The sequence below is a fragment of the Nelumbo lutea genome, chromosome 1 (genome assembly GCF_056320005.1).
Source record: "Nelumbo lutea isolate HS-2025 chromosome 1, American lotus-T2T, whole genome shotgun sequence".
Lineage (NCBI taxonomy): Eukaryota > Viridiplantae > Streptophyta > Magnoliopsida > Proteales > Nelumbonaceae > Nelumbo > Nelumbo lutea.
In genome coordinates, this window is record NC_142684.1 from 93,052,092 (window position 1) to 93,065,556 (window position 13,465).

Sequence of the window (13,465 nt, forward strand, 5' to 3'; positions counted from 1 at the left end):
AATTTTAAATTTCAATAATGCCCTTCTAGATAGAAAACATGAGAAGTAAGGTGGAAGAAGAAGAAGAAGAAGAAGAAGAAGAGCGTGGGAGGAGAGAAAACAAAAAAAAAAGAATATTAAGTATTGGTGAAAATAGTAGTGAGGTGTAGACCATTTCCCTGATTTCAGGAATCCTTGATATATGAATGTTTAGAAAAACAGGAAAAAAAATGTCAGAGTTGGAGATAAGATGGAGTCACAAATAGAAATGAACAAAAATTCAATGCTATCTCCTTTTGTGAGCATTCCTACATTTCTTTGTTTATTTCTGTATTTTTTTTTTTCATCTTTGTTGTGTTTTAGCATTTTTACCCATATGCTCATTGCTCACATGAGTTTGAAAAATTCAGGGCATATTTTGAAAATGTGAAAGAAAATATGAGGTGAAAAAATCACAAGGTATATTTAAGTCTTTTTGAAAAACTTTGAATATATTTAAGTCAATTTATGAAAATTTGGGGTATATTTAAGTCTTTTACCCATAAATTAAACTACAAATGATCAAAATATTATTTATTATTAATAAAATTAACTAAAAATAGCTTTAATATTATATTTTAAGAACAAATTAAATTGAAAATTACTGGTATGAAACTTGAATGTATGACAATTTAATGAAAACACAACATTCAGATCAACTTTATTGATAGATATATGAGCATATATATTAAATAGTATCAAATCGGATTATAAACAGATCGAATTTGGATCATCCTTAATATGATCGAATTCGAATTTGGACATCAGATTCCATTTGCAGCCTATCTAAACTATAAATTATTTGTTTGGAGTGATAAAATTTCATCACGAAACCTTAAGTTATAACAATCTCATACTGTTTGCATCCCTATCTGAACTACAAATTATTTGCTTGGAGTAATATATATCTAAATTAAAAGAGAAAAAAAAAGCATTTCTTTGGTAAAATTTCATCACAAAACCTAACATTGTATATTGATAGGTGTTCGCCATTGTGAACGGTTCTGGTTTGGAAAACAAAAAGTAGCCACATCAGCAAAAAGGAATTTGATTTGGATGATGTGGCAATTGTTTTTATTCTCAAAAGCAAAACCATACATGTTGGCGAAAACACCCTAAAAGGTTCGGTTCAGAGTCAATAAAGAAAACAAGGGTCGTTATCTACAGGGAATATTTAAATGTCACACTCCATGGCCATGCCATGCTGTGATGTTTCTTCATCATTAGCCTTGTGCTTTACATCTACTCTTGTAGGATAAAGTTGAGGAATCTTCCCTTAGATTTTATTTTTCAGTGCTACCATTGTCATGTTTTGGCCTAAGTTCTACTTTCTAGGACCTCACTGTTTGTTTTGGTCTCCCAAACAGTGATGCTAAAAGGCTAGGTAGTTGGCTTCTTTCTTTCTTTCTCTCTCTCTCTCCCTCTCCCCTTGAGTGCATAATGAAGATTCCCAGAAGCCAATGAATTTTGACAAGGAGACATGACTCATGAAGGTTATCCAGTTCACCCCTCCCAAGACCCTAGATATAGTTGGGACCAACATTTTGTGATAAATTGGTGTGGTAATGGCCTATTTTAGTCACTTCTCAGTCTCTACTAGATTAAGGCCCGTTTAATTCACAGGAATAGGGGTCTGTAATTGGAATCAAATAGGTTATTCCAGTTTCAACTATTTGGTTGGGTGGAATCGGAATCCCATTCTCATTTATTCTGGAATGACATTTTTTTATTTGAGGGAATAGGCATTTACTGTTTTTTTCTTGAGAATGAAATCCTATTCCTATTGATTCTAAATCCCATTCTCATTTTTGTCTGAACCAAACAGACCATGGGAATAGACTATTCTGATTCAAAAAGATTTTGGTTCCAATTCTGACTGCAAACCAAACAAATCCTAAGATAATATGGGAGTAATTCTACAAAGAGATAGAGTTTTTAGGGGGTTTGCTCAAATATGTATGATTTTATTTTTCAAAAGAAAAATTGTCATATCAGCAAAATCAGACTTAAAGCCCGTCCACATCCTCTGAATAAGTGGAAAAATTACAAGTTATGGGGACCCAGGCCGATTTATAGTGGTCTGATATGCAAGTTTCATCATCGGCTAATGAGAAGGATCCACCGCCAACATTTAGTGCCAGTCCTAAACCTCTGAATTTAGGACATGTGACAAGTTATGGGGCCCAATGGTTCATGTGGATCAATGGGTAACAAAGAAGCCCACGTCCGAAAAAGAATTTTTCTGATTGGCAAAAGTGTTTTTGTATATAACTCAACATGAAATGTAAGGTAGAACTTGAATAGATAGAAACGGAATATAATTGTCAAATTGGTTTTGCTTGATATTGTGATATAGGTTGTGTCTTAGTTGGGATACATAAAATGGCAATGGGCTCCAATATTCTGTCAAGGAACAATGAATGATTCCTTTGTTTTATTTCCCTTCCTCAATGAACTACATGAATATGTAGTTTAAGGTATATATTGTATTTTAATAATAAATTATTTGAAAATGCATATCATTGTTTGCTGAGGGTTTATTATTCAAGGACCAATTTGCCACTTTTCCTATAACTTGAAAAAATAATGAAAAATCATCTAGATGAAGGATTTTGCTTTGCTCTCTCTCTCTCATATAGGGTACCATAGAATAATTCATGATTGCATTATTGATACATATTAGTCACAAACCCTCATGAGAACAACTGATAGTTTTTTTGTCAAACTCAGAAAGGTGGCTCTCTTCTTGCCACAAGCCAAAATGTTTTTGGTTTTGAATAATGGATACATGGAACTAAATAGAGGATTGAGTAAAAGTGCAATCTTTAATATTCAAAAGTCTGGACACATTCCTTGATCCACTACAATAATAGCATAAGAAAGCAAATATATCTTTTTGCAGCATTGTGGTAGCTTCTTTTTGATAGGCTAATGCACTATCATGGCTTATTTTCTATGTTTGTATCAGAACCATACATTTGAATCCAATTTCTCTTTTGATAATTCCACATCAATATTTAATTTTTAATGATGTCAAACTTTATGTGGGTATCAAGTTAGAAGAGACATTTCTTTGGTAATACCATTTTTCATAAAAGGGTTGTCCTTTAAATAGAAAATTAATAATTCAAAGCAATTTGGGGTGTAAAATTAAACCAAATTGATCTTCTGAGTGCTTGTCTGAAACCAAATCTAAATACATACATAAATATTTATATAATGATTAAGAATTCAGTATGTGTAATTTTGCTTGCTAAAATAAATTAATGATCTATATTAAAATGCATTGCATACAATTGTAACATCATAGGATCATTACACACTAAACAAAGAGAGAAGTGGGAAACACACATGTAATACTCTTTTTTAGAAATAAAAATGTTAGATATCAATGTCTTGAGGTAAAGAGCATTTAGTTAAAGGCAATGTTCAAAATATCGAGACACCCTGATACATCGGAATATGTATATTAAGCTGCATTTGGAAATAATGCAAATGGAGTGTAAATCCTGGTTCAGGGTAAATTTGCACTCTGGTTCATTATTGCTTGTGTTTGGCAACATTACATTTATGCATTGGCAAATGATAAACCAATGCATATTTACATTGAGAATAAGATGTAAAAGTGCATCAATAAAAAAGAAGTAAATTTGCATTCAAGTGGGCTTTTGTTAAAAAAGAAAAGCATATGCTTTATTGGAGTTTGTGTGGTAAGAAGGTAAATTTGTCAATGCAAAATTAACCTAATTTTGCAATTTATATGAACCGTTTTACACTCTAAATATTTGCATTCATACTTATTTGCATTGTTTTTAAACGCAGCCTATGGGTTTTGAAAATCATATTACCTTTTATTATTATTATTTTCATATTTTTTCAAGGGCCAGCCTTAGGAAGGCCTACCTTTGAAAAATATTAAGGGGTGTTCGACAACATGGATGGTTTAAATTAAAACAACCCCCTACAATTTTAAAAAACTTGATATTTCGCATATTGAAGCGAGGCCAATACGCATTCGTCCCAATATGTGATGTTGAACCTTTGATTAAAGGTAATTTTAATTTTTGATTTAGATATATAAAGAAATATCAAATATCCATAAGATGAAAATTATACTGCATAAATGAATCTTTCAACAAGAAAAGGCTAAATTATAATTGAAATTTCTGATATTGTTTCTTGCAAAAAAAGAAATGTTCATACTCCTTTGATAACTCAAGAACACACACCAAACCTCTGCAATATTTCAAGGCACTTGAAAACCTTTCACCAATAGCATAAAAACATCAACCCAAAGTCTTCAAAATTGATGAACTACTGGTAGTCCTAATGAATTCCCCAATTGCAATCAAACCTTGGCATTAGCATGCCAGCCCACGAAAATTTCACATGGTCAAGGATCAATTTTTGAAGTGATTCCGTTCGGGCCTACAGAAAACAAAACAACAAAAGCAAGGAGTCTTTTTGGTAGCTCATCAGGGGATTAAAAGCTGTTCAATAACACAAGAACATTCGTCATTTTGTTGTTTTATGTCTTGTACTGCAGGTTCCGAGTACCAGGTTATCATCAAACTTGGTCCCTACAAGACTTGTCTTGGTCCGATGAGTGCTGTATCTAGACCCATCTTGTGCCTTTGGTTCCACAACTCAAATTCAAATAAAATGCATGGTTGGCTCAAGTTGTCAAATAGGCCTGGCCCAATGCCTCTCTCTCCTGAACCTGCCAAATTTAGTGGCCATGGCCCATTGGACCAGATCATGTTTATCTAGGGATTATATGAATACTTCCATTAATGCGGCACTGGCATAATGGAGGCACTAACTTATCTTGTTGGTCCTTTATTTATCCTTTTTGTTTTGTTTCGTTTATTTATTTGTTTGGGGTGGGAGGACCTATCATGCTGGGCTCTTGATCTTTACATCTAAATCCTTAAATCTTAAATCTTAAACCCTATACCTCAAATCCTATACCCTAAACTTTTACCCTAAATCCTAAACCCTATACCTTTAAATCCTAACATTTAAGTGGAAAATGCATTTGTAGGACCATATGTCCTCGACCACATAGGAAACAATATTTTTAGCAATTTGGGTACTTTTCTGTTATTGGTAGACAGAAATTAGGGTTTGGGTCCCCATAACTTGCCACTTGTAAAAGGGATCAAGACCCAGACCCACTATTCAGTAATCGCATAGTGGAAGTTAGGTGGGCCAAGAATGAGCTTGGACATAGAAAGGTTTACAACAACACACAGAAATCCGGCCCTTGCTTGTGTTCATAAAACACATCCTAATTATGACTAATAGAGAATATTGTTTCCAGCACCCTCAATCCTTATACAAGTCTCTATGTTAAGATCCATTTACCCCACATTGGTAGTATAGGATGTTAATTAATGGGAGATATCCCGCATTGGTAGAATGGGATATTGTTATAGGGTATATATGCGCTTGGATTCCCTTCCTCTAACAGTTTGTAATCAGTTTTACAAACCTTAGATCCACAAGGAGAACGACAAGAAAGTCAGAGAAAATTGTGCTCAATTCATTGAATTCGGACTTATACAATTAATGGTCTATTTATAGGCAATGCCTAGCTTTAAATATGCCACACAAACAAAGATATAAAACATACCATAAAAGGGAAGTTTTAATAAAAAAAAACCCATTTTTGAATGTTAAAATGATGGAAATTGGGTCCGAAAACCACAAAAAAAAAAAATGAATCCCTTCAATCAATTTCTAACATGTAATGCTTATCGCAATGATCATTTTGGCATATGATATGTCAACAATGGACACACAAAAAAAGTTATGGCTCTTTGAAATTTAGTATCACTTTTGAAATCTTTTCTTTTTATTGGGCTTCTAAAAACCTGTTCTACGTCATATAACATCATTAGATCAAAATTTGGTTTAATAATTTGTGTTTTGGACTTGGGTTCACAGGCTTGTTTGTGCATCCTTTTCAATTCATACACCACTACCCAAATCAATATTGTCATTTACACAGTATTGCTCTGTCAAGAATCTCCTTCTGCAAATAATGGCCACCTACTTAATCAGTCTCCATCTGGGGAAGTGCAATATATGGTAGCCTAGTGCGTACTGCTACTCTGCAAGTAAAAAAGGTAAAACGCCATAATCAATGGAAATTCTAAAGATTTCCCCCTTTGTAGACCTTTTCACATCCCATCGAACTAGAAATTCTACCTTGTGTTGTCTCCATTTTCAAGTAATGAAGCTGGCCTAGTGGTAAAAGATATCACCTCTACCAGTTCCTTCTTTGGTGCCAAATTCATCTCAAAATTCTCTTCATTATTTCCTTACCCAAATCCCAACAAACCTTCTTCAATTGGCATTTAGCTAGGAGTTAAACTTGTTTCTTAAATTAATCCTTTAGTTTCAGCCCAAGAGAGACCAAACTCTTACCGTGTTGCATGCTCCACGGTACAAGTACTGCACCCATTTGTACTACCAGTTAATTAGATGTAGAGTCAGTAGAATTAGATAAACCCCACCAGGCCACCACCCTATTAGAGTATTAGCTGCTTTTTTTCTTTTTTTAAGCTATAAGCTTGGACCCAGAGGTGTAAAAAAAGGGTGGCATTCTATAGGTTGACAAGTAGTTCTTATTTAATAGGTTTTCTCATGTCCTAAGCATAATTCAGTTGACAATTAAGTAATTTATTTAAATTGATTATTTAAAAAAAATACTGTTCAAGGAATTATAATTGATTCACATGACTGTGTAAGGATGTTTTGATAGTTAAAAAAGCCATAGAGTTGTTAAGCTAATGCTGTAGATGAAGAAAAGCCAGGAGGTAAAGCTTCTATCAACTGTGAAAGACAAGGCCAAATTCACAGCTTTCCATCTCACTCTCTCGGCTGATTCAAGAGAAAGGGAGGGGAGGAGGGGGGTTCCTTCTCAGAACCAGAAGTAAATAGCTAGGTGAAATTGATTGTGGCAACATCGACAGCATTATAAAATATAAAATTTCAGCACTCCCCTTGTTTTGTTTGTGCCACTAGTTTTGGGATTGCTGGATTTGCTTTCTTTCTCTTTCATGCATTGGCTTTTAGTTTGCTTTCTATTCCAGAATAGGATATAGTGAGTAATTAAAATAATGTGAACAGTATCTATCTTTGTCCATAGGAGCTGTTGAGGCTCTAGCCACAGGGGTCCCTGCCACATAAAAGGGATGGCGTGGCAAATGTAAACCATCCATTTGATAAGGGATCTTCCTGACCAGTCATTGAGTAATTGTTATTTTCCAGCTCAGTCCCCAGTCCCTTATCATGCTTTATCGGTCTGGTAAAAAATTGGGTATGGGCCCAGAGGGCCTAAGGGCCTAAAGGGCCTAAAAATGGCCTAGGACCACGGCTTTCCATGTATTTCATAGTCAAGTGATTGGCACCCCCATTGAATAGTCCAGTCATAAAAAGATTAATTAGGCTAAGTTCATTGTTGGAAGCTATATGATCCTGAATGTCTGTTGGGATGTCATAAGTCTTTATCCTATGAATAGATCACACTTGGCAAGAAGAAAGGACCAGAATACAACAAGGGACCCTCACTTGCAATGGAGCTTTTTTAAGTTTTAACCATTGGGTTAGGGTTACATGGAACTTATGCCGACATAGTCTTGACTTATCTAAAGTGTCAACTCATGGAAGAGGCTCATTACTGAATCAAAAAGTAACAGAAAATAATGTAAATCTGTATGGGTTGCAGAGTAGTGATCTGAGTTTTGTCAAATGGAAAGAGGAAAAGGAGCGGAACCCATTTAAAGAACGAACTCAGTTGCCTTTCCTCTTCCCAGTTTTCTATTCCTTGGATCTGGCAATGGGATCTACCTAGAACTGCTGATCAACAATTGTACAAGGAATGATTTTTAATACCATTGACACCTTCAGTAATAGAAGGTTGGAATATCACATCAACGTAGATATACTACAAAACTAACGAATATAAAATAGTATTTGATTTAAATAACAAAATAACTAAAACCCCATTAAAGTATACAGATTTCACTTGGGTGGTTTGATCTTTTTGATGTTTTCTTTTCCATCTGCATTAATTGCAAATTTAGCAAAGCTTTTGATTAGGAGGAAGGACCATGTAGAAGAAAAAGCAATACATTCATTGCTGTAATCAATTCCTCAATACAAAAAAGTGAAGTCTCACAACTCAATAACAAAAAAGAAAGATCTTTCAATGACCAGAAAAATGAAACAAAACTGAGAACAACCTGGTCCTCTTCCTCAAGCTAGATTTAGCAGCAATCTATGCTCGTTTTGGAAAATTGGCTAGACAAGCCAGACCTACTACCCAAATCTCTTCTCTTAGGCTTCACAGCCGGAGGTGCCCATTTGCTGGGTTTGGATGAATGACCACCATTTTTTGCGTCATTGTTAATCCTGCCAAAGTCTCTTTTGGAAGCCATGACGGGAGCAATTGGAAATCTCTGATGCACTGAGAGCCACTTGGACTGCATGTAGCTGGCTGTCCTCCATGGAGGAATGTGGAGACCGCTCTCTTTTAGTGACTGTTTGGCAGCTGCACAGAGTAGAGAGATTATCTCGTTAAGCTTGCCTTCACTCCCAACAAAGATGGATGGAAGAGTGTCTGAGAGTTGTGCATAAGTTGATGTAGGCCTCGCCAGTTCGAATTGAGATTTGAAATCTATGTCTATTATCAATCTCAATGGGTCACTATTCTCATCCTCCATCATAATATCAATGTACTCATAATCACCTGTAATTACAATAAAATGGGAAAAAATATCAAATTTTGAATACAGACCATCCATTCTCAACCCAGAGTGAGAGAGAGAGAGAGAGAGAGAGAGAGAGAGAGAGAGAAAGGCACCTCCAGGACAATTGCAGGTGGTAACCCAGGAAGTTTTACAGACAGAAGCATCATAACCATCCATTCTCAACCTCATCACAAGCCACTTCTTCAGATTAGCAACCTTCCCAGCAGCCATATTTCTCATATACTTCAAGACCTTTTCTAGAATGACAATCTCTGAATCTTTGACAGTCCCAAGAATTTCCTAAACCCATACGAAGTTAGGACGAATCAGACCCAAAAATTAGATCAAGTAAGATGCAGGGATTGAAACAGACAGACCAAGAAAAGAAATGTCAAGCTATAAGAAGAAAACCTGTAACGTGAGGTATGCGGACTGATGATGAAATTGCAGGACTTCTTGTCTAGTATAAGAAGTCGATGAAGACGATTCTTCTTCAATGAAATCATAGACCATCTGAACCAGCTGCTCCTCTTCCAAGCTACCCATTTTTCTTCTGTCTCTGTTTTCCTCTTACCCTCCGGAGCAAACTGAATTTTCTGAGAAGGAGCTATTAAGATTCTAGTTCGAGCCTCTGGAGTAAAGGGTCCTTTATATATCTTGGTTTGATGGTGAAATTACAGTTTCATGATGACAGATGAGATCATAATTGGAGACCTTTAAGAGAGAGAGAGAGAGAGAGAGAGAGAGAGAGAGAGATGATTTGTATGGTGAAGCAGTAAATAAAGATTGATGGATTTGTGTGCAGTGTGGAGAATATTTGAGGATATCCTCATTTGTGCTAATCCCACTTGCAGAAACCAGTTTCAGAATTTTGTTTCCGCAGGGGTTTCGGGAATATCCACCGGTTCCCACGAGATCTACCAAAAATCTGCTTGATCTCATGGTCATACAGACATATCTACTCATGGGACCCAGCTGCAATGGCACTTGGATTTGGATCTCTATATATAGGAAATTGATGGAACAAGTAGGTTCTATTTCCACCGTGATTAAGGATGCCAATCCGATGGTCTTTGAGAAAAGTATAGAACCCTGCTATTGTATTCTCTTTATTGCATCAAATATCAATTTACTTGACATAATAAAGATTCCAATTACATGGTCCACAGGGTATTACTTCCGTGGGCACAGCCGCATAGAACAGGTCTATCCCTTGGACACATCAAGCATTTATATAGATATTGAGCTGGGTCTAGTTGGCAAACCAATGAATGATGGATCAGATTAACACCTGCTTATGTCTCATATGAAACCTGGGCAGCAACAGGAGCAGAGTTGTTTTTAGCAAGCATTTGGGTGTATGGATAAGTGCAGGGTTTTAAAATTTAAAGAGTATCTTCCATCTTGAAATGTGAGCCAGGAAAAAGAAAAAAAAAAAAAAAAACTCATCAAGGGATTGGATCTTTCTGGATAAAATGCAAAACTGTTTCCTGCTCCACTGTAAGCAACAGAATAGAAGTACTCAGTACTCTCTGCTCTGAGAGTGTGAAAAGTACCAATAACAACTAAATATTATCCAAATGAAAGTTTCTAATGTTTTTCCTACCAAGAAAAACACTAAATTCACTCCTGGGTGCCTTTAAGATTAACCAACAGTTGAAGGCTGTGTTTGAATGGCAGTTGAAATAGTAACGGGCCAATCTGCCCTTTGGGTCCAATTTTGTAGCAGAGAGGAATTCAGGAATCAAGATCAAGCAGATTTAAAGCTGTTCTTAGTTTAACCAGAGTCTGAAATTAAGGGGAGGGTAAATCATTTGAACTACATTGGGAGAGTGGAATTTAGCTCCCTTTCCGCCCTCATCAGTATGGCAGCCTTAAGCTAAGCATGGCATGCATGTAGTTGTGGAAAAGTACAGCCCCTCCATGTGGTCTATCCTTCCAAATTATTGAGTTCAAATCAATAATTTCCCCCCACAGATGACTCAGTAGCTGAGATAATATGAACATAGAGGTTCAAACCCATATAACTGTAGGTTTTCCATGGTAAGGTCAGTGGTTCATGTGCACTATGAATCTGTCCCACTCCTTTAATCCCCCGGTCGTCATCATCATCATCATCGTCATTGTCTAAGCCTTGTCCAAGGATGGTTACATGAATCCTATTTTGCCATTTCGTTTTGTTCAGTGTCACCCAAATTGCACGTCTATACCGGAGACCTGACCTCGGCAGGTTCAAATTTTAATAAATTCTCAACCCAGTCTGGACCAAATTGCACCCCTATACTAAGGGTACCAAGCCTTGTTGTACCAATGTCAAGGATAGGGAGACAAAGAACTATTAAGCAAGTGACTCTCCATTTCCTTGCAAACCAACCACAAACTCCCTAAAGTTAGTGCTTATTAGGACACCATAGCCAACCAACAGCCCTACTTGCCCTCGCCTGCTCCCTACCACACACACAAACAGGTATGTTTTGGCCTGATCCATATGGGTCAGCTGCATTCCAAACATGGTCCGGATGGCAGGTGAATACATGCTTCTATAACCACATTGGATTATTAATTAATACCAAACATCTCCTGCATTCCAACCGTGCAATATGCAATATGGACCCCATGGTGCTTGCTTCATTCATGTTGCAAGAAACCGAGGAGTCATGATCTTGACCTGACTGTGTGAATGGGTGGGCCATTGCTTAAATGGGCCCTGGGCCTGTAATTTTATAACCAAAGTTCCTCCAACAAAGGTAGGTAGATAGGTGCGACGATGGAAGGTGGAGACTTAAGAATGGGTCCATTCAAAAAAGGTCACTATACTGACTGATGGGTTTAGGAATGTTGACTGTGTGATCTTGTAACTGCATTAACATAGTTACGACATCCACTTGACTAATAAACACTTCCTCCATGAACGTAAGGAGCAAGAAACCCAGCAGATGGAATAGGGCAAATAAATGGGTTTTTTCTTTCTCCTTTTGATAGGTAAAGAAAAGGGCTTCTGCATGTGTGGGAGAGAGAGAGAGTGTCATTGAGCTTTGGAATTTGGATACTAAAGATGGTCAAGATTCAGAGTTGGATGGTTGATGGTTCCCATTTAGCAACGGTGCAAATCAGGCATCTGCTTTGAAGAAACCTACACAAAAAATCAGTATACCATTAAAGAAAAAAAAAACAGAACTTTAGCACTACTTTTCTCTATCATCCAAATAATTCATAGTTGGGACTTGGCATCTTCTTATACGTTAAAAATTGTCTCATTTTGAATCGTTTCATAATGGCCGAAATGGCTCAACTGAATGATTTATTGCTTTGTTTTCTAGTGAATAAGTTATCGAGGAGATTGTGAATGACCGATGCTAAAGTTTAGTTGATAACAACACCTTCGAAATACTATATTTGTTCAATTATTTTGTGATTTTGTCAGCCAAAATATAAAACTTACCATGACTTTTTAAAAAAGGATTTTCTACTCTTACAACCCATACACGTTGCCTTTTTGTACAATTGCAGAGGGGGGGTGGATTTTAGATCTTGGACTTCAAGAAAAAAGGCTTACTGGTATTTACATACGTTAAATAATGAATAATATAATAGAAAATGCTAATATGACATCGTTAAATTCAAAAACTAAAAAATTATAAATATGTCCCACTGAATAAAATAAAATTATTTAATATTAAAAATAATATATAAATAGATCCCATTTGAAATCATAAGTGAATCACACTTGAATGCTGGCAACACGATGACGATCTCCATGAACTCCACGTCGACGCTTCCATCGCCATCGATGTCTCGGGCGAAAGGCGGCAGACTTCAACATCGACGCTCCCTTCACTCTTCCCTTGGTAAACTGTCATCTTCCCATCAAATTTGCTTCCACAACCACTGCGCACCGCCATAGGCTTTCCCCACCCAAGATCATTACCAAACTCCCTAAAGCATTATTAGTTACTAGCTATCCTATCCATGAACATAAACAGGTTCCTTCGTTTGAGATTCCACCAAACTCTTTTTTGTCATTGCATCATTGTGCAACGCGACGACTTGGTTAAACAGCCAGGCCGCTCACCCAAAACCCCGTTCCAGTATCTTCCCTACCTTTGTCCTTGTCGTCCCTCCCTCCACAAAGCAACCAAAGTGTTCAACCGATAATAAGTCTCTTGGTCGAAGTCGAGCCCTTGGGCATGGACCACCGATCGCCAAATATGAGTAGGGCCGTCAGGGTCGGGTTTGGGCCAAGATTAGCTGGAACCGAAGCCAACTCAACATGAAATGTTGAGGACCTGGACCCAATAGGGTCTGTAATTTATGGACCCAGAACTGAATCAATAGATCCAATTATAAAAAAATAAAAAATAAATATTTATATTTAATATATATTAAATATTCTCTCTCTTGTTATATATATATCAGGTTGGGTCTGAAACAGTTTGGGACTAAGTGAAACCAGTTCTGAACCAATAGTAATCGAGACCCTATATCAGGACCCGAAACCAGCCCCTCAGTTCCAATTCCCAGAACCAAAACCTGCCCAATCGGTTTGGGTCCATCGGGTCAGACCCAACCCATTGACAGCCCTAAATATGAGCCAATATTGATTGTAGAGAGGATAGCTCATCCATCCTGCATTCAGTATTCGCTTACACTTTGAAACTTGCAATCTTTTCTTTAGTAAAATGAAACAT

The 13,465-nt window shown here is 36.7% G+C and overlaps 1 protein-coding gene across 1 annotated transcript; it reads right to left on the minus strand.

Moving 5' to 3' along the window:
• Window positions 1-8,141: 8,141 nt before the first annotated feature.
• LOC148876162 (uncharacterized) lies at window positions 8,142-9,624 on the minus strand. The gene is made up of 3 exons (XM_088964633.1): window positions 9,189-9,624; window positions 8,891-9,077; window positions 8,142-8,776 (listed from the first exon to the last, which is right to left on the minus strand). Exons 1-3 carry the CDS (start codon window positions 9,321-9,323, stop codon window positions 8,295-8,297), a joined length of 804 nt encoding a protein of 267 aa, XP_088820759.1. The 5' UTR covers window positions 9,324-9,624; the 3' UTR covers window positions 8,142-8,294.
• Between the last annotated feature and the right edge of the window lie 3,841 nt (window positions 9,625-13,465).